The sequence below is a fragment of the Micromesistius poutassou genome, assembly GCF_964030765.1.
Source record: "Micromesistius poutassou genome assembly, chromosome: 12".
NCBI classification, from domain to species: Eukaryota; Metazoa; Chordata; class Actinopteri; order Gadiformes; family Gadidae; genus Micromesistius; species Micromesistius poutassou.
In genome coordinates, this window is record NC_140282.1 from 15,470,742 (window position 1) to 15,496,000 (window position 25,259).

At 41.6% G+C, this 25,259-nt stretch overlaps 1 protein-coding gene across 2 annotated transcripts in view; it reads right to left on the reverse strand.

Moving 5' to 3' along the window:
• The window catches only part of LOC311356499 (glypican-6-like), a 126,017-nt gene that overhangs the window by 47,178 nt on the left and 53,580 nt on the right, over positions 1-25,259 (reverse strand). For both annotated transcript variants that reach the window (XM_084476289.1, XM_084476290.1), the window contains exon 3: positions 5,216-5,607. In XM_084476289.1, coding sequence (XP_084332415.1) covers positions 5,216-5,607 — 392 coding nt within the window. The remainder of the gene's footprint in view (positions 1-5,215; positions 5,608-25,259) is intronic.

The following is a 25,259-nucleotide window of genomic DNA, read 5'->3' on the forward strand; positions in this document are numbered from 1 at the left end:
GTGCAACAGACTCAACACTCCTTAGAGCTGGAGGACAGAACTTGGTTATCTTATTGTTTGTCTAACATCTCTTTGAGTGAGCTTCAATGCAACGTGACACAAGAACCGAAAAATACCCACAGAGTTATTATTAATTGTAGTTTGTCTCTGTGTTTTCAACACACCTCAAAAAAGGTCTGTTAAATCACCATCATAGTAAAATCCCACAGATGTGTGATAAGGGAAAGTGCAGGAATGGGTTTACTGCTAAACTTAATACATACCAGTTTATATTGTTCTAAAAATGTCAGAACAGTCTCATGCTCTGCCTAGCAAATTATAGCCTATAATAGACATAGAAATGATAGTATACTCATTTAGTATAGCATAGCAGTATCGAGAAAATTATCTAGAATTGCATAAGATCGTAGAGAAGATCCTATAGATAGTTCGTATTTTGGTATATTTGTAGACACCCGATCCTTGATATTCTTATTGTTATTTCAAGCTATAGTTGACTGTTTTTTTAACTCACATCCTAACCTCAGAAATCGCTCCTATCTGGGGAGAGATAACGACCGTGTCCCCAGTCACAGCGTTGGCCTCAAGAACAGGAAACAGGGTTTGGAGGACTGGCGGTGGTGAGAGAAGCAGATATGTGCAGGGAAACCTGACACACACGGGAACTCAGACGCTTCTCAGGTGTCACATTAGCCTTGGGGCCGGGCGACAGCGCCTTCGTCAGGTAAATGTTTAGCGGGGACTAAAGCGTGCCCGGGACATTCATGTTAACTACCTGACAGCGTGCGGAAAGCAATGTGTGTGTAATGAGATCAACGTGACAGAATAAGCCTTCCAACAGGGAAGAGAAATAAAATCTAATATCTATCAAATCACCGGATGCATTAATTGTACTTGTCCCCCCATTTTATCCACTAAACGGATGGATATGCGTGCGTCAGGACAGCCTTTTATGCAATGAGTGATAAGTGCTTTAAATGGCGGACTTTAAACCCACTCAAAAGCTGAAATCCCAGCAGTATTGGCTGAGCAGGTCTTATGTGTTGTGGGGAGCTTGTTCTAAAGTGCCTATGGGATAGAAACTCGCTTCATGGTCGTCACCAACTGTAATCCACAGAGATTGTGCACTTAATCCCAAACCAACCGGCAGAGAACCGGCCTTTCTCAGTCAGGACTCAATCCCATTTCATGGCCAGAAATCCATCTTTTTCTATGGATGTCGCTCCGTACAAGGCAGTCTGTGAATAATAATTACGTTCTGCTCCTCTAGTCACTGCCTTCTGCTGTCCTGACCAGTTGCAAAGGGATTATGTTAAATAGGACTTCCAGAATTAAAAGACATATTTACAAGTGGGTTATTTGGCAGTTAAGGAGTTGTTAAAAGGATGACTGGGCAAACTAAGATAAGACCAGAAAACTGTACACACAGAAGGACACTCTCTCCTGCTTCTTAGCTTGGTGGTTATATATTTTTGTTTGGTTAATATATTCTTTTTACTTTGAGAAGTTAGAAAACATATCTAGATCAACAAATGTTCAAGATGTGTTCACATAAACCATTTAGCAAAATGAAACCCACCAAGCATGTAGAAATCCATGCATTAAATATGACTATCTGGACTGAAGTCATGGACAATGGGATCTGTTAACATAAAAACTATTAGAAACCACATTAAACAGAGGGATGAATCTATGACACACCTTCTACACCTTCTACGAAAATCTCCAAGTCAGCTAATAGCTTAGTCTTTGAAATACTCAGGACTTTATGGGTGTGGTCTGAATCCCCTCCTCTCCTTCACGTCTTTTTGTAGTTTGTACTTCCAAGTCCGAAACGCTTAATTCGGTTAGACTGCTGCTGTAATGTGAATGCATGGCATTGGTCCCCCGCTTGGCTACGTATCCAGGATAATACACAATTGAGTACATAATTAAATCAGCTTGGAGGAGTTGAAGGAAATCTATAGACTTTGATAACACTTAATAATATTATTAGGAGTAAATCGTGGATTTTAGCTGTCCATCACTTCAAAATAACTATCTAGATGCACGGTCTGCTGCACGTTAGACCGACTCAGTGTAACAGCCCTCATTGGTTAGAGAGAGAGCGTAGACAGCTCAACGCAAGGATAAGCGCCGAAACACTTTTGTGCCAAAACACTTTCGTGCCTGGTCTATCAGGGGGGTAAAAAATATTTCACACAGAGTGAAATCATAAGGAAATTGTTACAGTAAAACATGTTTATTGTAGCTTACAGTGAGACTGCAGTTGTCTTCTTAGGAAGAGGAGTGGGTAGCAAGTTAAGGGCCAGTGGAGGGTGGATAGGTTTGCATCGTCGAACACTACTCCAGCCTCCCCCTCGACCCTCTCCCCTCTGGCCTGTCAGCCCTCCTTCAAGCGCAGAGCTGTCCTGCCGTCGCCTCATCATTGATGAGTAGGTGTCGCTCGGGGCTTGGTTCTACAGTGGCCATCGCTCAAAAGCCTTGGGCACACACGGGTAAGATGGCTCATTTTACACTCCGTCAGAAGAAGAAGAGAGGGCCGTGACGCTAGCGAGCCCTGGGGCCACCGAATGGGACGGCAAAAGACAACGTGATAACTCTGACAATGTGATGGGTGCTTCTGCAGAGGCACACAGCTGGAAGCACGTAGCGCTCCTTTCTCTATGTATCTGCATGCTTTCACGATGCAGGTCTCCACTCTCTGGGACCCAAGTTGTACTGTTTTGCTGTAATTTGCACCACACTTAAAGGTGCTTAAGCAAACATCACAATCAAGTATACAAGTATACACAAGATTATACATTTCGTTCTTGTATACAATTTTGTAATTGTATATTTCAAACGTAGTATATAGGTTAGGCCTGGGCAATATGGCTGAAAGACATATCACGATATAACTTGATCAAATTGATCGATATCGATAACTATTGATAATTGTAATGACCTAAAAAGACTAGGAATTACATGCTGGATTTAAACACTTCTGTTTAACACTTAATATGACCTTCCACCATTCTTCATTGATAAATAATCGAATCTCGATAAAAAAAAAACAACAACACTAAACTATTGTAAAAAAGTATGGAACCGTGTTTGTGTAACAAACCCAGCTGCTAGATTCGGTGGTCCGGTCTCTTATCGATATATATATTGAACATGTTTTACATTGATATTGATCAAAAGTCTATCACGATACGATAATTAATTGTTTTATTGCCCAGGCCTAATATACGTATATCATTTTTTATAGCTGAGCATGTTGAGCTCAGGTCAATTCTAGACCTGATAGTAACAGATTCTCTGTATTTCTATTCCTTTCACCAACATGTTTTCACCCTCTCATGCTAACCCATTAAAGCTCTCAAACGTCACTCTAGTTTCTCCTTCTAGTTTTAGGACAAGGTGAGCATGAGCCGACAGGACTGGATGAACAATACATTGAATAAATTACATGTCATTAATGAGGTAATGGGATAGCCTAGCAGTCTATAGGCGCTGATATAGCCAGGTCATTTATTTACTTATACATTCAGTTAAACCTTTCTTTTAATTTTTTTGAAGACATTTTTTAAACATAGAGTTAATATACTTCATATTTCATTTAAATACCAAGACATTATTCTTGAGGTTATTTCCATTATTAATTTGTATTCCCACACACTAATTATTTATCACCCTATAAATTAAGAATGTCTGGAGAAAGATCCTAACTTCCTTCTTACGGAACAGTTAAGGAATACATTTGTTAAATAACAGGATAAAAAATGTGCTACAATACACCTTGAATCATCTTGGTGTTTTCGTAAAGGTTTCCACCTTAAACTCTGACTATTCTTAACTCAACACTTTTTATATTTTATAATGAGTTCATGTGTGTCCTGTCCTGCCCATCTCTCTGGAGGATTCGTACGGCAGCATACTGCATAACAAGCCCAGGGGTGGTGTTCCCCACGGGGCTTCAGAGTTCAGGGTGAGGGGCGTTAGAGTGGCTGTCCTCTAATGTGAAAAATGTGTGCACGTAAAGCTGTTTGTCACTGTGATGGTGAGAAAGGGCTATACAAATTAAGTTGACTTTACTAGCTGACATACTGCTGTGTGGTTTCAGCAGAGGGAGACAGCAGGGAGTGGGCTGCCATTCGTTTTGTTAACGTGGAAACTGCACTTTGTATATTTCAGATCACACATCAAAGCTGTAAGCTGTAAAACAAAACAGTTGATGTAGAAATTGCTCTCTGTAGCTCAGAGCGGAACTTGACATATTTGGGTCTGGTGTTTTCTTCCCCCACTGTTTGAGGTGAAAAAAACCTTTCCAGACTGTTTAGGATGGATAAACCATAATCTCATGTGTAACACAACATATTCCATATGAAATCAGAAAACCTTTTCAAATGACATTTCTAATCCATAACATTTCTAATCTACAATTCCTGATAAATCTCCACAAAAAAAACTAGGAACTACGGTATCAGAAGGGTTAGAGAAACTTCCAACATCCATTCAGAGACAATCATCTTCAAGTCCCCACGGAAGGCGGATTACTCTGAGAAGTCGTGCTGTAAACAGAAACCTCGCCGTGATGCCCTCGGTCTAACACTCCAAAACGCTCTTCAAACGCCCTCCTCTCCCCGGGCACTTTCCCCGTGCCGCGGCACACGCACACACACGCATGCACGCCGCCAACACAAAGACAAACATGTGTGGAAGCACACACACACACACACACACACACACACACGCACACACACACACACACACACACACACACACACACACACACACACACACACACACGCACAGACACACACACACACAAGTTCTGCCAATCACAGGCAAACCCACCTCACCTTCCTGGGCCCTCAAGCGTTCATAACAAGCCCATACAAAAAAAAGAATGAAACATTTAACCTTTTATTTAGGCATAAATATATACAGAGAAAGAGCGAGAGAAAAAAAATCGACTCTTTCACCACACTTTGACTTTCATATAGCCAAATGGATCAAAGGTGTCCCCTGAACCACATCAACATGTGCACCATGAGACCATGAGGTATCCGCATTGTGCTAATGGATAATGCTGATGACTTGCAGCACTTGTCTTTGAGGAGTTCATAGCAAGCCCCTCCCAGTTTCGACAGCCTACAAGTCCCTCTTCTGCAATCAACACCAGCCAAACGCTAGAACATAGGACGCGGTCTGAAAAGAAGAGCCTTACCTTGGTGACCCGGCTGGCCACCTCGCGGCCCACCATGAGGCCCTGGACGAAGGTCCGCGCGGCGATGAGGGCCATGGTGACGCGGGGCTTCAGCTTCGCGGGCGTGTCCCCAAAGGGCTGGAGCAGCTTACTGTACTTGTTCAGACACTCCAGGTAGTCCTCACTGAAGTGGTACTGGGAGTGCAGCATCTGGAACATGCGCTCCAGCAGCCGTGTCCAGAAGTCATTGAACATCTCGTCCATGTTGATGTTGGCTCCTGTGTAATAGCGCTTGAGCTCCATGAAGAGTTCCTGGAACACCTCAGAGTTCTGCTGGTAGAACAGGCCGTAGGTGCGCTGGAACATGGTGCTGAACGACTGCTCCGTGTTGTTCAGAAGCTCCAGGAAAAACTCTGCATGGGGGGAAATGTATAATATTATGAATTCTAATCTAAATCATTTAAATGAAGTCATTTAGCAGACACTTTTGAGTGAGCAGCAATCACAGCATGAAATCTGGAGAGAGCACAGAGAGAGTGGCATATAAATCAAAATTACATGATTAATATGTTGATTTTAATTTTGAGTTACCCTTTAAAACAAAAGTTTACAAAGCTGTTTTAAAACGATAGCAGTTATCTAAAATACTCAATGGGATCAATATATCCATAGAGTGGATATGGGTATGTTAATAAGAGGACGATGGAGGTTGATCAATCGATCAATAAATACTAATAAAACATACATCAAAAATATGTACGTATATCCACAAAAATATACAGTCTTTGACATACCGTAATCTATTGTAAATTATAAGAAATTTTGACATCGTAACATTTATGGTCCATCATGTTTGCATTTACATTCTGAGCTTACATTTCTCTAACTTTGAGTTTGTGTACTTGACAAAGTTAACTTTGTCATTTTCCTAAGGCTTGTCGGTGACATGAAGTATAACCCTGTCTACTGTTTGAGCTCACAAGATGCTATGAGGGCTATTATAAATTTTAAGACGGTATGTATTTCTATCTCAGACATTGAAGGTCAAGAGAGAGTTGTTGAATTTTTCCTCAGGGAAGAATGGAGTTCTAAAGTCATTTTATTCTTATTTATTTAAAATGAATACAGGACACAAACTCACCCAAAACAGGAGTGCCTACCTAACACAGCACTCAACTTTTCGACTTCCAAATGGACATACTTATTTTGTTGCAATGTGTAAGATTGAGCCCCTCCCACTTAGGAGGTGGACTAGCTGTGCAACTATGTGACGTGAACTCACTGACTCAGCGTAGCTCGGCTGTGGGTGTGGAAGGGGTTTTGGGGGTGTCGATTGTAAGACGAGACATGCCCTTGAACGTTCTTGAGACATGCCTTAGGACGTTCTTCTAAACAGAGAGGGAGGCTCTCTACTGCTACAACTAAGTTGAAATGTTACATATTACAACATTAATGGATAACCTAATTGTAAAGTGAATTAAAGATGCAATGTGTACAATTGGGACTCGCTCGTAGTTTCAAATAACCTTGAGATATCTGTAGTCAAAGCTGATCAAAGCTGATAGTGATTTCAACAGTGTTAGCAATAAAATCACAACCTATAAGTGATATATTCTATAATATATATATTTTTAATAAGAATCGTACTATACTCGTACAACACTATTAGAACCCCTCCCCTCATGCTACATGCCTCACACACTTGCACAACCGTTTTGCTCACTCGTTAGTAGTCAAATGTATACAAAGTCTCCTGCCTACTAATCAGGGGGGGCTCAATCTTACACAATACGACTTTAATGATCGTGTTAATATCAAACTAAGTTTATAATTCCTCTAATTCCTGTTAATTCCTGCTAAGTACATGAAACAGTGGATTTGCAGTTCTTCCCATCGGATGGAAAAAAGTCTCGGCTTTATGAGTGAGTGAGGCCATCGACATCACTCTCTCAGTTCAGTACAGAGCTCAGTTAGCTGCAGTGATCCCTGTGCCTAGGAACACTTTGTCACTTGAATTCATCACTACAGTCTCTTTCTAGCGCTGGGAGAAGAAAGAATGAGTATTAGTAATTAGATCTCATTTTGTACTGCGACATGCAATGGACAAATGACATGTCACAACCTCTGATGGCCTGTATGTGTATAGAAGGTTGGCTATTCTTTTTCCTTATTTTCTTTCATACTGACGGGTTTTCTCTTGCTTCGTAGCATCGGCAGGCTCCCCAGTCCCCTACTCTAGTTTCCCTGTTACCACCACTGCGTGACCTGCACCCACGCCTACATTTGCTTAAGTAACAGAAGCCCACAGGGCCTTTATATTTCATAGTGTACCCTCTGAAGGCTGCCAAGGACTCGCAGTGCCTAACGGCTCATGCTGGATGGATGGCTAGCTGCCATTTTAGCCATTTTAGCTCTTAACGAGAGCAGGTTCTACATCTGTAGATGAGGAGGCCCTCATCATCAAATCCATAATTACCTTCAGTGGTGTAACTAAGGTAAGAACTGCATACTTGTATAGAAAGCAAGCATGCGGGCGCTACACAGCTAGGAGTGACTTTGATCAAATTATCTGTTAATTTTCTAATGACTTAACATCTTATTTATATTTGTAATTAGTGTGGTTGCTACTCAGTGTGCAAGTTCACACTTTTCATGAACTAGTTCAAAGTTCAGTTCACACATGTTCAAAGTGAACTGTTCACATTCATAGTTCACCATTTAAATTTTGAACTAGTTGAAAGTTAATTTCATTTTTTTTTAAGTGAGAAATGAAAATGAAGGGTTAGGGGCGCAGGGGTATTGCGCAGGAGTTGCCAATTTGATGATATTTCCATATAGTGTTGTGCATGCTAGGGCTGGGCGATATACCAGTAGTAAGAGTTATATCCAGTGGGCGAAATACGGGGGGGTCTGAGGGGGCTCGACCCCCTGATTTTCCCATGAGACCCCTGAAAGTCTCTAATTTTGTCCAAAAATAATAATTAAAAAAAATGAATGTCACTAATGGTCACTTAAATGTTTTAAGCTCCCCATGTCCAGTATTCAGAATTAAAAACATTTATTCACAAATATGTTCTATTTTTTACCAAGCGGCGCCAGCCAGTCCTATGCCCATGTGCAAATTAGCCATGTGCGCCAAACAGAAGAAAGACGTAATGTTGAGAAGTCATACTAAAAACGGATAGCAAGCAAAAGCTAAACCAGAGTGTATAACTCACTTTGGGTCTATTCTAACTTAAGGTAAGAGGCTATTTTTTAAATCTTTGCAGTGACTGAATTGTGATGATAGAACTGATTGTTGTGAATAAGATGCGACGTGTCCTTTCCGTCTTCGGCATACTGCATAGTTATGTAGGCCTTGTGGTTGGCAGCCTTGGAGTTGGAGAGATTGTGTACATGCATGCACGAGAGAGAGAGAGTGGACACCCACAGTGGTGATGTTTAGCTTGTTGTGGGCTGTCTGTCAGCATCCACCGTGGTTGTTAAGCGTGTGCGTGTGTGTGTTGTCACGTAGGCTATAGACTTATTGTCTTGGCTTGCATCCATGACATATTGTAATGTTATAGATAGGCCTACTGCATATTGAGAAAGTGTATATCGGTAGGCCTATTGCGTATATTGACGGGTATTTTGCACACTGGTTATACCGGTATATTTTTGAAAGATATATGTAGGCTAGTTGAGACAATATCGCCATACCGGTATATTATATATTATTTTGATTGCGGAGGACTGCCCATTTCTCTGACACTCCATTTTTCCTTTATTTAGAAAAAAAATAAACCCTCTTCTCCGACATCCCATTGTTCCGACCATATAGGCTTTTGTGGATCACCTCCCATAATCTAAGATCTGAATCATCAAGCCGGGGCTAAGACTCAGATCTTAGCTCCGCAGTCGGAGCGCCCCGCAGCGCGCAGTGAGTGCCACAAGTGGACCTCAACAGTGGCGCTCACGTCACATAATCTGAACGAGTTCACGTTCAAGTTCTTTGTTTGCAAATGGGTTGCGTTCAGTTCAAAGTTCACAGAAAAATGAACGTGTTCAATTAACGCGTTTCTTTCAAACTCTGCAACTCAGGCCAGCATAATGTGGGACAATCTCACACACATTTCACTTCGTTGTCTGATAAATTTATAAAAACACAACGGTTTGAATTTGGGTGTATTGACTTCACTTGACAAACCATCTTACGATTTTGGTGGTGCATCTGTCCTTCGTACAATCATCTGGCGACAAACACACACACACACACACACACACGCTCGCACACAGCACCCCTTTGTGCTTGCTCCTTCTCGTTCTCTCCCTCTCAAAAGTTGTACACGACCCATGTGCTGTTCTTATGCAATTATTTTCATCGCTATGAGCTTTCAGTAGGCTAATGCAAAAATGGACCGCTGGCTTAAACGTACCTTGTACAATTTCAGCGCTGGTATTGCGCAATCGGTACAAATTCATGGTACATCAGGATACTGATGTACCATGAAGATGTGACTGAGAGAGGAGAGGGAGAAACTAATAGGACTGTATATATTTAAGAAAATAAGTCAGAAACTACTGTTTCCATAGTAGATGTAAAATGATTAGGTCAATTTTCAACGTTAACCTTCATTCAAACCATTTAACAAATCAACAAATCTTGTATCTTGTATCTTAAATAATCTGAAAACTGAATTTCGATTACCTTTATACTTTTTTCAGAATCACAGTTTAAGTTCCATATTGGCTTCATTTTCAGTTGGTCTCATTGATTTAGCAGAGGTTAGAGCACGGAGGACATGCAGGCAGATTGGTATGGCAAGCCAATCTATTAAATCGTGTCCCAGAGCACAATTGTCAGACTTTTTTCATGCTACACACGATATGTCAACCCATGCATTTTGGTTGCTTTGTTCGACTAAACGAAATGAGAGAGGGAGAGAGAGGATGAGAGAGAGAGAGAGAGGCTTCAGAAGGGGTGTGCGCAGACAGTACAGTGCACCCTTTAGTTATGTATGTGTCAATATTTCCGATTTTTGCAGCAGACCTCCAAAACTGAAACAAATGCTTTGTGCTACACAGAACACAGAACCCATGCATTTTTAATGGAAGCGTTTTTCCGACTGCTGGACTAAACGAAGAAGGGTAAGAAGAAGGGTAGACAGTACAGTGGTCCGTGTACCCTCTAGTTATGTATGTGTCACAGAACGAACTGTAGACCAATGCATTTTCAATGGAAGCGTTTCTCAGACTATTTCGTGATACACAGAACAAAATTTAAACTCATGCATTTGAATGGGAGCGGACTAAATGAAACGAGAGAGCGACACAGAGAGAGAGAGAGAGAGAGAGAGAGAGAGAGAGAGAGAGAGAGAGAGAAGAGAGAGAGAGAGAGAGAGATGCTTCCGTAGTGGTGTGCGCAGACAGTGCAGTGCAACGTCTATATGGTGCTCATGAAAATTAATCTATTGAATCGTGTCCCAGAGCACAATTGTCCAACTTATTTCGTGCTACACAGAATGAAATGTAAACCCATGCATCTTTAATGGGAGCGTTTCTCAGACTATTTTCGTGCTGGACTGTACAGTGGTCCGTGTACCCTCTAGTTATGTATGTGTCATAGAACGAAATGTAAACCAATGCATTTTGAACCAAAGCCTTTCTCCGACTTTTTCGTGCTACACAGAACGAAATGTAAACTCATGCATTTGAATGGCAGCGGACTAAACAAAACGAGAGAGACAGAGACAGAGAGAGAGAGAGAGAGAGAGAGAGAGAGAGAGAGAGGCTTCAGAAGTGGTGTGCGCAGACAGTGCCATGCAACCTCTGTATCGTGCTTATGAAAATGTATCTATTGAATCGTGTCCCAGAGCACGATTGTCTGACTTATTTCGTGCTACACAGAACAAAATTCAAACCAAAGCATTTCAATGGGGAGATTTTCTACGACTTCAGAAGGGGTGTGCGCAGATAAATGGGTAAATGTTGTGTATTATGGATACTCAGATTTTTGCAGCAGACCTTCTCAGCATACGGCTCAGTCCGGGTCACGCCCACATTTGGTGGTGGAAACGCGACCCGTTCCGCACCTTTGCAGACTGAACCGACCTGCACCCTGCGGTGGAAATGCCATTACTTGGCTCCACAGTGCATCAGTGTCTCTCTCTATGGCTCCCTCTCTCTCCTTTCCACTGTTTTTCGGCCAGGGTTTAAGATTTTTGCACCAGACCTCCTCGAAGCAACAAAAATGGTCTATTTAATTCAAAATGGGTGGGCGAGAATAGGGATATAGGGTCCTATCTTGCGCCCAGCGCAATTGACTTTTCTATGCAAACTAAACATGTAACACATAATACAGTCCATGGCGATGTATATTAACAGGCACATGCATATTATGAACACAAGTCGATAACGATAATGTATACAATACTGGTAACAAACAATGTTTGTTAATGTATTGCCGGATATCATTAAATAGACCTACAGTTGCGGCCACAGGACCGCGTCCGCATATCATATATGTGTTAAGTTGTCTTTGCCGCAATTTACATGACGACTCAGTGTTTCTGAAGTTGTAGAAGAAAACGCTATTCCATGTGTGAATTAGGCCTATTATTTGGCCATTTGAAGTTTGAAATTCATGTGGTCATGCATCTGTCTCAGCGGAGAATGCAAACGCGCTGTCAAAATATCAACTCATCAAGTCAAATGCACTGGCTCTTAAAGGGGATGGGAGATGGCACTCTCATTGGTTTATTGCACGTTACGCCCAAAACACACCTACAGGTTTCAGACCAGCCCATTTTAGATTTGCGTCGGGCGCAAAGTTCATTTATCTTGCCGTCATAATAGCAACAGCGCCATAGAACCGCCCACAAAGCTACTTTGACTTTGCGCTTTACGTCTGCATTTTAGACCATCTAACAAGGGCCCATAGTGCCATACCGTCAATATGAATTACATTCATAGAATTTCCGAGGTGGATGGTCAGATAGTGGGACAGTAGATGTATGGGGGAGGCTGTAGTCTCGCTTCTTCTCATGGCATGACAGGGTAGATTTGTGGGAGAGCGAGAAGAGAAGATTGTCCCTTAACAGTTTTGAGCCTAACCTTTTTGGGTGTAGGCCATCTGCTCTGAAAAGATATTTGCACCCCCAGAACAAGTTAAAATTGTCAATAAAGCCCCTTCCTCTTTTATTGCAGACTCTTGAAAGCCATGTATTCAGTGCAAGTAGACGACTGAATCTGTTTATTCCCCTGTCAACTGCTGGTATGGGTCCACTGACGAATGTGTAATTTGTCCAGTGTGTCCAATAGTTAGTCCAATAGTGAAATCCCTCTTCAGAATTTCTGATTGTTCTCTTCGAATATAATTAAGTCCTGCATGCACAATAACCTGTGAGATTTTGGGGTTTTCCAATATAATTGTGGTTAGTTTCTGGTTGACATCACTAACCATCACATCTGGGAAGTAGCATGTTTTGATCTTCTTACCGGTTACATCCTTTATGGTTGAGTCTCCTACAATCAGAGTGTCTGGTTCATCTGCTTTCTCTGGGATGGGCCCTTGTTGGCTTGAAGTGGCGGTTGCAGACGCATGCACAACTCAACTCCGTGGCGACTGGTTCTTGTTCCGTCTCTGTCCCCACCGTCCGTCCGGATGCATCCTGGGGCTCAGGGATGCACAGGTGGCAGATGCATGCGCAGCTGGCCTCTCTGGTGACAGTGTCATGGTCGGTCTCTGTCCACACCATCCGTCTGGACGCATCTCGGGGCTTAGGGGTGCATCTTGGAGTGGCAGGAACCGGTTCTTCAGCGGCATGGTAAACTTCAGTGATTGGCTAATTCAGCTGACTTTAGCTTTGGGAAGCTTAGCATTTGGCGTTGAGTGAACTTGTTGATTCACTTTGGAATGTTGTTTGGGCTTAGCGCCGACTCTGTGCCAGTGAAAGGCAGCTGGAACTGTCTCTCTCTTGAGCTAGCTCAGCAAACTCACCCATCGGCACTGTTTCCTGGAGGAGTCCTTTGCATTTTTCTAATGCTGCTAGCCTCGTTTCAAATGAAGCCAGTGTCTGTTGCAGTTTGGTGCAGTCTGTGCATTTCCCAGTCTCCGTGCCTGAGACATCAGAGTACAGAGGCATGTTGGCGATAGGAAAGTCCAAGGCTTTTGCTGCGGTCTGATCCGGTAGTCAAAGTGCCAAAATGTATTGTTGAATCGAGTAATGGAGGTTGACGGAAACAAACTATATATTCTAAAGTATTATCATCATGAAATAAAATAAAATAAAGTAGACCTGAACGATGAATTAAGTAGTTTTTGCCACTGCCTAGCGGAGCTTTGAGAAACACGACCTCTCTCTCTGCTGCCTCTAAGCAGCAATTAACTGATACTTTAATACTTTAGTACTGAGTGATTCCACTATGAACATTTTTAATACTGGTTGTCTTTCAAAATATCAGATGAAATAACTGGAACACACAGCAAAATTAACATTGAGAATGATTGAGACAAATTTATATAATATTTAGACAAATCTGTTTTGGGCTATTTTGTAGATAATCAATTGATGAGTATTATATTAATCTCCATGTTCTCTGTTAATATATAAACATGAACATGAACCGAACGGAAATATACTTTAATTCGGTTCTCTGTTTTTTTTTAAACTTTTAACATGTGAAATCTACGGAGCCCGGGAGGTGACATTGGAGTAAATCTTTTATAAAGTGCGCATGCGTTTAGCTTTAATAAATCGCATGCACGCTTTAAGTAAATCGCACACGCGCTTTAGTAAATCGCACGCATGCTTTACTAAAGCACGTGTGGGCCTAACACACCCCCTGCCCTACGCTATTTTCATCAGACAGCGTCATGTAAGGAAGCCTAATGCTTGAGAAAATGTATTCTGCTTTTCTTTCTGGATTTACAAGTCAATTATCTCAGACATCTGAGATAATTTTACATGAATTTGATTAACATGAATTAACGTGATACCTCAAAATCCCAAGAGAAGCTGCGTTTAGGGCTGCGAGTTCAAGGAAAGAAGGGGGTGTGTTATCCCCATGTTTACGACCCACGCCAACCTTGATACCTTTTTAGTACCATTGTTGTGTAACTGTTGTGAGTATTATAATGAGAAATGTTGTATATGAAATGCACTACACACCGTAGCGTTATACTACAGGTATAAATCTAACCCTCAATCGGACGCAGACATTAAACACATCGCTGCTCAGACGGAGCTTCACCACCCACACACACCAGGGTGTTGATCCTGGACAAACGCTGCAATGTCATCAGATCAGAACAGCAAATCAGAACATCAGTTGAGAACATCAGATCAGAACGGGTTTTCCTGAACAACCCAAGTCCTGAGATGCGCCAAAGTCAGCAAAAAATAATAACAATGCCATCAATATTACTTAATTTGTATCTCCCAACCTCTCAAACATAAACAAAAATAAAACTGGATTGGAATAAACAGGCGGGACATGTTTGCTTCTCTGAAATAGAGCTCTTAAGTGAATGAGAGATTCTCTATGAGCTCCTGGTCTCCTTGGACTATAAGGATCAGCACATCATAAGGATCAGTCTACCAGCTCCTGGTCTCCTTGGACTACCGGTATGAACAAATTACTAGCAACGCTTCTCCTTGCACAACACTACAAGGGTGAACGCTGTACAGTAATCAGTCTTTTACTTCCTGGTGTCCTTAGACTACATGCAGGTCTTCAACTGAAAGATCATACACAGACCTCCCCTAACAGCCCCTGTCCAGCAATGGAATATTTTGCCTACAATTTTATGCTTTTGTTAACATTCAGGAAAATTCATTTGTATCCTACTAATTAGTTATTTATTGTTTATATAAAATATTCAAGATGATTTTGTGGAAAAGTCACAAATGCAGAGGAAAAGAGGACAAGAGGAGAAAAATAAACATCTCACCAACATAAACAAAAATGTACATGCAGTACACAGTATTTCTCTAAATGTGCTCAATCTGCCTCTTAAACTGAGACAGCATTTTAGCTACAGAGGTTTTTTCTTAAAAGCTAGGACTAAAAGAGAAAAAGTGTGTGTTTGTGTGTGTTTGTGAGAGTGTGTTACGCAGGTTAGAATAGGGTCTCTGGTCGACAGCAACAAACAGGTTATTTTTCTAGGTCATGGTCTCTGCTGTCCTTGGCAGAACAATGACATTCATGGAGAACCACAAACACACATGTTGCGGGTTGGCCTAAAAACAAACAATACTGTATTTGACTTATACAAGAAACAAACAATACTGTATTAGCCTTATACAAGAAACAAACAATACTGTATTCACTTTATATCAGAGACTAACAACAATATAATAACAATATAAGAGAAGAGAATAAGAGAAAAAAAGAACAATGAAAAAGTCAAAGGCATTAATATACAGTATATTTATATTCTTAACAAATCAACTTTCTCACCTGGGATCAATAAAATTGATCTTATTTTGAATTTTAGTTCATAATAATAACAACAATAGTTTTCAAACATGTCCAAAGCCTGACCAAATAATTTCAATATATACTCCAGATATTTTCATTAGAGAATATATTTTGCACATTAAGCATTATGTGCGCACATCGACAGGTCAAAGGTGAGACTGTCCGCAGCAGTTGCTAATGTATACTCTGAACACTTTTATTTCTCCGTGCCTGTAAATCTGTTTACAGACAACTGGAGCAGAATTACTACAACACTCTCACTTCTTTAACGTAACAACACATGAAGCTAATTTATCATGTTTTGTATTGCATGCCATGTTACAAATTCTTTGAAATCAAGACCAACAAATAAACACAAAAAATACATACTTGTATGTTTCTGATTAGGGTTAATTGACAGTTAAGTTGGTAATGGTTTGGTGAAACAGCCACATCCGTGTGTTTGTGTGTGTGGATGGATGTGTGTGTGTGTGTGTGTGTGTGTGTGTGTGTGAGTGTGAGTGCGTGAGTGTGTGGGCATGTGCGTGTGTGCTTTTCTTTCTATTTCTCTCCTTTTTGTGGCATTGGTTCTGCTGATGAGCGGATGTGGTTCTCTCTGTCTGCATAATTAGCGTAAATAATTAATATGATTTAGAAAGGTGACCCTTTATGCGGCTCTGAGAATAACACATCATCTGTAGCAAAACAAAAGAGGCCGCTTTCATATATTTTATTCACTTCATTACACTATTCTCTCACTGGAGAGACAGCTCATTTATTCCACACTCTTAGACAATGGTGGTGCCGCCTTTCGGTTTAATTAGTAGTATTGGCCTCATTCAAAGCCAAGCACCCTGGCTCTGAAGAGAGAGATCTATTGAAAACACTGCAACTTCACTCACTTTAATTAAATTTAAACTCCTGAAATTAGTGATGTATACATACAATTTTGAATTGAGTGGAAAATGAGGATGAGAATAGATTTTTTAGTGGATTGTTTGATCACACTTTTTGGTGTATTTCCTATCACGCTGTTAAAAAAATGTACAAATAAATATTACATTCTGTTTGAATGTTTTGAATTGTATATGAACACAGCAACACAGCTCTAGTAAGGTCACTTCTAGAACTAAAAGCTAAAGAACTACGAAACATTCAGGCTTCCAAGAAGTAGTACAAGTTGAATAGTGACATATTGACACCAAATGCATCAAAAAGACAAAAAATATAAACTTTTATTCATATAGATTATAATTATGATATAGACTTCAGGAATTCCAAAAAGTGCACTTTATTTTTAACAGCTTTCTGTTCTCAAAATATAGCATAGATGTTCAAGTTCAAGTTCAAGTTCAAGTTTTTTATTTATCAAGTACTCATAAATCATAATTTATCAGTATTGAAAATTGTTGTGCTCAAATGTCTGTTCAACTTAAAGAATAAATAAAATACTGGAGTTAAGGATGGAGAAAAAGGGTAGAATAAAAAATAATAATGTTCAAGGACAGTTCAGCATCCTGATGGCATGAGGGTAAAAACTATCCCTGTATCTGCTGGTACGAGTCCTTATGCTCTTGTAGCGTCTTCCAGAAGGCAGGAGGGAGAAAAGACTGTGGCTGGGATGACTAGGGTCAGAAATGATCCGCTTGGCCTTTCTCCTGCAGCGCTGGCTGTAAAGGTCCTGGATGGATGGTAACACAGTCCTTGTAATACGTTGTGCAGATTTGACCACTCTTTGTAAAGATTTCCTGTCCTGGGCATTGCTGTTACCATACCATGTTGTAATGCCACCGGTAAGAATGCTTTCTATGGTACATCTGTAAAAATTGGTCAGTATTTTGCAATCCATGCCAAATTTCCGCAGTCGCCGCAGAAAAAAGAGCCGCTGTTTAGCTGTCTTTGTGACCACACCAATATGGTGTGACCAGCTCAGATCATCACTGATGTTAATTCCAAGGAATCTGAAACAGTTGACTCTCTCCACTGCTGTGCTCCCGATGTAAACGGGTGAGTGTTCTCCTCCCTGCAGCCGCCTGTAGTCCACTATCAGCTCCTTGGTTTTGGTGGCATTGAGCAGCAGGCTATTATCCTGACACCAAGATGTCATAATAGCCACCTCTTCTCTGTAGGCAGACTCATCACCGTTCTTGATGCAGCCGATTATGGTGGTGTCATCAGCAAACTTGATGATGGTGTTGGAACTGTTAGTGGCTGTACAGTCAGATGTGAACAGTGAGTACAGCAGGGGGCTCAGCACACATCCCTGTGGAGCACCAGTGCTGAGTGTTAGACTGGAAGAGATGATGTTACCTAGCCGTACCGCCTGGGGCCTGTCTGTTAGGAAGTTTAGTATCCAGCTGCACATGGAGGGACTGATGTTCAGGTCTTGCAATTTCATAATGAGCCTAGATGGTATTATGGTGTTGAAGGCGGAGCTAAAGTCAATGAAAAGCATCCGTACGTACGTGTTGTTCTGATCCAGGTGAGAGAGAGCAGTATTCAAGGCCAAAGCTACAGCATCATCTGTAGACCTGTTAGGCCTATATGCAAACTGGAGAGGGTCTAATCTAGTAGACAGACAGGATGTAATATGATCTTTGACTAACCGCTCAAAGCACTTCATCACAACAGAGGTGAGCGCAACTGGGCGGTAATCATTAAGGCCGCTCGCTGATGGTTTCTTAGGGACTGGAATAATGGTGGCCCTCTTGAAGCTTGTGGGGACAACAGACTGGAACAGGGAGAGGTTGAAGATGTCAGTGAACACCTCTGCCAGTTCAGGAGCACAGGCCTTGAGAACACGGCCCGGGATGTTGTCAGGTCCTGGAGCTTTATGTGCATTCACTCTTCTGAAAGATTTGCACACATCGGTCACAGATACCTGAAAAGGGCAGCAGTCTTGTTCTAGCAGAACCTCTGATCTGATGGGAGTCTCAAACCGGGCATAGAAGATGTTTAGTTCTTCTGCAAGAGAAACAGAGACCTCTGCTTTTTGGCTCTTTCCTTTATAATCTGTGATGGTCCTTAACCCACTCCACATATCTCTGGTGTTAGATCCTGTGTAATATGACTCCACTTTCTCTCTGTACTGTCTCTTGGCCAACTTGATGGATTTCCTGAGTTCATATCTGGCTATTTTGTACTCACATGGGTCTCCAGAATGGTAGGCTGCTGTTCGTGCTTTGAGTGCTGAAGACACCTCTCCATTCACCCATGGCTTCTGGTTTGGAAAAGTTAGTACTGTCACTCGCGGTACAACGTCATCTATGCACTTGCATATATAGCCTGATACAAACTCAGTGTAATCGTTGATGTTATCAGCGGCATCCCGAAAAATTCCCCAGTCTGTTGTTTGGAAACAGTCACGTAACGCATCATCCGATTTATCTGTCCAGCGTTGTACTGATCTGATCACAGGCTGTTCACGTTTCAACTTCTGCCTATAGGATGGTAGTAGGAGAACAGAGGAATGATCCGATTTGCCGAAGGCAGGGCGGGGGCGGGCTTTGTAGGCATGACTGTACGGCGTGTAGGCATGATCCAGGATGTTTTGACCTCGAGTTGGGAAGTTAACGTGTTGATGGTACTTCGGTAAAACTTTTTTGAGGTTGGCTTTGTTGAAGTCGCCCGCCACAATGAATGCAGCCTCTGGATACAAAGTTTCCTGCCGATCGATGATTTCATATCGTTCGTCCGAATGTAAACAGCGACAAAAAAGACTGCAGAGAATTCCCTGGGCAGATAAAAGGGTCTGCACTTGACCATTAAATGTTCGAGATCAGGTGAGCATCCCGACGATGTTTTTTGCGTATCCACACACCACTGGTTGTTAATCAGGATACACACACCTCCACCTCTGTTCTTGCCCGATTCAGTTGTTCTGTCCTGCCGATGAATAGACAGGCCTTCGGGTAGAATAGCAGAGTCTGAAATTGAGGGGTCCAGCCAGGTCTCCGTAAATACAAATGCATTGCAGTTCTTAATATCCCGTTGAAATGCCAACCTGGCTCTTAATTCATCCAGCTTGTTGTCAAGTGACTGGACGTTAGCAAGGAGGATACTAGGAAGCGGAGGACGGTGTTGTCGTTTCCTTAATTTCACCAAGGTCCCGGCTCGTCTCCCTCTTTTCCTCCGGCGGCGTCTTTCCACAGGTATCCAGGGTAAACAGCCAGGTAAACAACTTTGGTAACCAGCGGAGTGAAAGTCCCAAGATGTGTTTTCAGATGTTGAAGATGTTGAAGTTGAGTCACTTTAACAGTAGGTTATGGTGCCAGTCGTAGCTGGTAGTCATGAAGCCACTGTGGTATTGTCAAGGCATTGCCATGCCATGCCTCAGTTAGAGAACCGGAGAACTGTCTGCCGGATGGCTTTAACCCCGGCCTGGAACCTGATACACCGAACACCATCAACCACCCTGATTTCCGCCTTCCCACTTTTTTCACTTGCACCAGATAGTGCAAATTAAAACAAACACAACTTGTGTTAGCTCCATCACAAGTCACATGTAAACAAACTATTGTTTCTATCCCGGAATCTTTTGTTTTACGTTTGTAGTAAAGTAAAGGTTTGTAAGGAAATGGTTGAAAACACCTGGCTGGCTAATTCAAAAGGTCCATTGACCCTAGCAGGAAACAGAATAAACCAGTAGTCTGAGGTTTATAGCAACTATCTCGCCTTGACGGCCGACTCAAAGTGCTTTTTATTGAACCCCATGGTGCTTACAAACACACACATACACACACATTCACACTGAGGGGAGAATGTCACCAGGCAGAACAACAAGTGACCTGTCGACAGCTGTCAGAGGTTACGCACGTCAAATATGTCACTGGAAGTCTGGGAGAAGTATGCGGTGGTGGTGGGAGAGGATGGAAGATCAGAATGGGCCCAGATATAGATCTCTCTCCACAGCACCTTGACACCCTAGCCACGAGACGAAGTGTCGAGATGCCAGATATTCCCAGATTGGAGAGTAACCCTCCAATTACCCCCAATGTCTGCAGTGTACCTGGAGGCATCCCAGCAGGTTGCCCCCTTCACCTACCTGAATACTACCTGCTCCTTGATGACATGCTGCTCAAAATAATTCCATGTAAGTCGCTGCGGAGTCGCAAAGCTTCTGCTAAATTACGAAATGGTCAGGAACTGAGTCGTTTCTGAGGCAGTGCTGCTACAATGTCCATACCTATCGCCATTTGCACACTTTATATTATATAATGGTAATGTTTAGCATTACATTTTATGCATTACTTTGTGGGTAACCTACTAAATCCAACTAGAACTCAACAAGCATATTTACAATCTTATTTTGTTTTTATTCACATACAATCAATCTGCAACGTCACAGCCAAGATGCAGTGAAAACTCTTAACCCAGGGGTTGGTTGAGATGGATTTCTTCTGCCTGTTTTATTCCAAAACATAAAAAGTCATTCATCTGCCCCATTCACATCGCTCCCTCGACGCGGCGATGACGTAACGCAGAAGCAACACTAACATTATCATTAAAATAAATGTTTCCTCTTCCGACATCATTTCTATAAAGATAAACGGCCTTTCCCCTGCAAACATGAATCCCAGTGTGCTCATCAGTATACTGGACTCTAATGATGCTGGTTCCAATTCATTAACTTAGGACACGACTCATGTGAGAGCAGTAATTTGGCTGGTGATGAGTGGAACTGTCACAACAGGAGACAGTGGTGTGAGTGAGGTATTTTCATCTGTCCGTCGTCATCCATTGGTTCCAAACACCTTCCACCACATCTACTACTCCTGATGAGGATCTTCACACATAGGCTGGCTCCCACAGCTACATTTACCGCATGTACTATGCTACTAGAACTAGAACGTACTAATACCTTATACTACTCTGTACTACTACTACTACTACTGCTACTACTAATACTATGGGAAAGGGTACTGGTAAGGGTGTTTGACTTCCAGCTAAAACCTTCTGGGTTTTAACCCCAGTGTCAACAGGCTACCTATAGACATCATAGAGCAAGACGCCCCTCTACCTGCTTCTTCCTGACATCTATCTAAAATGCCAGCGTCAGTGGTAATTACAATACAGGTGTCACACAGAGGCACAATTAGACAACAACTCCCCAGAAGAGTGGAACCATTTAACACAACCTGCTCCCCAGGTTGTGCTTTCTTCAACAGTTGTTACCTGAAAGAGTTGGACCACACATATATGTGTTCTCTGCCAATTATGCAGATTGTGTTTTTCTACATCATGGGACTGAAAGATGGTTCCAAACATCCTCTTAGACCCAGGTGGTAAATTTCCCCTCTGGATATAAATAGAAGCTGCCAAACAAACTTCAAATTGTTCTAACGAGCATGATTTCAATGCAAATCTGTTCATGTTTAACATCTCTCTAACAGCACACTGCTTGTGAATGGCTTTTATGTAAAGAAAGTAACAATCCCTTATGCTTATCAACTTTTTACCATAATGGAAATTTGATTAAACCAAAAACAAAACACACAAAACATAGAAGGCGGATATAATCAATGTTGTGGAGATGACTATCTAGTATGTTATGACTAGAACATTAAAACAGTTTTTACTTGAATATGTATGGTTCATTGCATTTCACACTCAGCACATCAAGTGTAAGTGTTGTGTTAATACTCCCAGCATGCAAAGCAGAAGGATGAGCAACTGCTTGCAAGAACATCACAAGTGTTGCATGGAAGAGATCAAAAATAGTCCTTGTGTCCTTGCATTGTTGATTGTGAATGAGAATATTTTTAAACCTTTATACAACAGATATATATCTATATCTATTTTATAAATCATTAAAAATATTTATATGAAACAATTAACTAATCTTGCCATAATGAGATAAGTGTTCACCAATTATGAATGAATGACATTATTTATAAATAGGGAGACAGCATCTCTTGCACTCATCACAACCTCCCAACATTCACCACTGATAAACATCTAACAGCTCATTTGTGACATCACAAATTGTCTTTCTTTGTAGACCTGACTTGTGACTTGTGTTGTGGTGACAAGCTTAAGGTGTAAAACTATCGATGAAGTCAAAATATTTTGTGCAAAAAATGCAATCAAAAACCTTTAAAACTAATTCTCCAGATTACCTATTTCACAGAGAGGTATTTAGACCATAGAAAATACTATATCAATTCCTTTCTCATACTTTCTGTATAAAAGTATTTGTAAAGCGAATAATAATATGGTTGCATTGAAAATGGCTTAGAAACTATGTGTAAACATATGTTAGTGTAATGTAAGTGTAGTAATAGTGGGGGGTTGTTCATACATTCGTTTGTTTTCTCTAATTTGAGTACCCCTAAAGTCATAATGTAGCTCCAGGGGTGATCCGACCCCCATTCCATGTGGAGAACTATCGATTTACTTCCGGTTGTTTAGAGGCCAGCAACTGGTTGCACCAGCAGAACGTAAGGTCCCACTTAGACTACGGTGAACGTAAATTGCCCAAACATTCCACTTTACACTCTACTAAAAAAATAGCAGTTGCACCAAGCAGATAGTTTCAACGTAACACTAAGTTATAACTTATATTTTACACCTCCCCTCAGCTGGTGTAAGTTCCATTCTAACCATAAAGACCGGTAAATACGTTAAAAGATTTAAATACCAAAGATGGCTATTAGTTTTGAGCAATGGGAAGAGGAGTTTCAACGCGGTTTGCGTCGAGAACGGATTGTCCGTGACCGTATCGATCCATTTCATCAGTATGATGATGTAGATCTATATGCGCGATTTCGGTTTCGGCCCACGTACAAACCAATATTCTAGAGCTATTCCATACAATGCATAGCCAGGTAGAGGCTAACTCAGACAAAAACTCTCACAGAACGAATAGCATACAAAGCAGCAATGAGCTGCAATTTATTATAAAAAATCCGCCATCAAATAGCTTAACCTCACGCCTATACCGCCCAAGTCAATTTTAGAGAATAAATGACTGTCAAACTGTTTTGTTTGCCCTCTCATTTGGGTGCTAACGCGTCTTCACTCGGATAAGGTGGAAACTTGCCGGTAGCAGCTACTTCCTGTTTACATTGTTTGCTGTCAATGATTGGCTTGAAATTATCTAAACGTCATTAAATGCGACACTGGTACAATTTACGCACTACTAGTAACGTTAAAACTTAAGTTATGGTGGTGCAACCAAAATTTAGAACACCTTTAGTTTGAAACTAGCTACGTCGAGCGTAGGGTTAAGGCGAGCTTTACACCCGAACTTATGATCGGCTTTACGTTCTGCTGGTGCAACCGACTGCAGGATTTGTGTCAAGTATCATATAGATATTTTGAATGCCGAATACATTCGATCGACCCTGGGATAGACTTCACCCCATCGACTGGCGGGGGTTAATGGATGCGCCGCTGATTGTGCTGTATGGACGGGAGAGAGAAAGCCCTCGCGTCGTCTGCCAGAACGCCACCGTTTGCAGATGACACAGCAATTTCTACTGATAACATCCCGTGCCTGTTATCTTTCCCATGGACAGCCAGGTAATGCACACAGAAGGGAAAAAAAGGGATTCTAATAAATAAAAAATCGGGCCTGATGCATATCAAAGCGCTGCTGACAGTATCAATATAGAGGTCTCATTATAACAGCCCTGAGCGGAGGAAGAGAAGGAGGAGAATGAGGAGGAGGAGGAACCAGGGTCCAAGGTTTCCAGCGCACATCCATCACACACAGACAGCTCATTTAAAACATCTTTAAAATTAAAGTTGCCCAGTCTCTGCCTCTTTAAAAAGAGCAATTGTTTTTCTGACAGCCCAGTGAAATTGCTGCAAGAAAGGTTGAAATGGTTGGAGGAGGCATGCTGGGTGAAGAGGAGGCCTCCTCTCTTGGAATCTCTCAGCTGCACTTTATGCTATCTGATAGGGGCGAGCAGGTCACATATTTCGTAAGATAATAGGCTTTTAGACATAACTGCATTAAGATATCGAGCCAAAAGCCTTCAAGGAAAGGTTGATCATTTAGCATCTGTTGTATTAAAAGATTCTTAACTGCGGCCAAAATAGCCATCTGGCTTTCTAAATAAGCCATGAGGAGGGGGGATCCATGGCAGTCTTCTTTACAGAATAGTAAGTAACAGCAGAGGGAATGGGCACCCATTCCCTCTGCCCAAGCCAACATTCAGACACGGTTTTATTCCTTTACTGTACCATTACAGAGGCTATCTATATTGGATCATAGGATGAGAAAGGAAAGACATTGATGTTCATAGTTCTCCGCACAAATAGGGAGAAACTATGACATCATGAGGATCGAAAACTGTGTATTCATAAACACCTCAGCAACGGATCTTTAAGCGTAGCCAAGTATTTGTTCACTCTCTTACATTACTTATAAGGCTGTCATTTAAAATAAAAAAATAACATTGACTCTGTTAATGCACACAGAGAGATTAAAGTCCAGCTCTTATGTGTAGAGCCATTCAAAGCTGCTCCCACCGTGACAAAACTGCTGCCGTTTAAAACAGTGATGACTTCCAGCCTGGATTTACATCTCCCTACTTGGCTGCCATAACATGGAGAGGACGAGGAGAGAGAGAGAGAGAGAAGAGAGAGAGAGAGAGAGAGAGAGAGAGAGAGGAAGAGA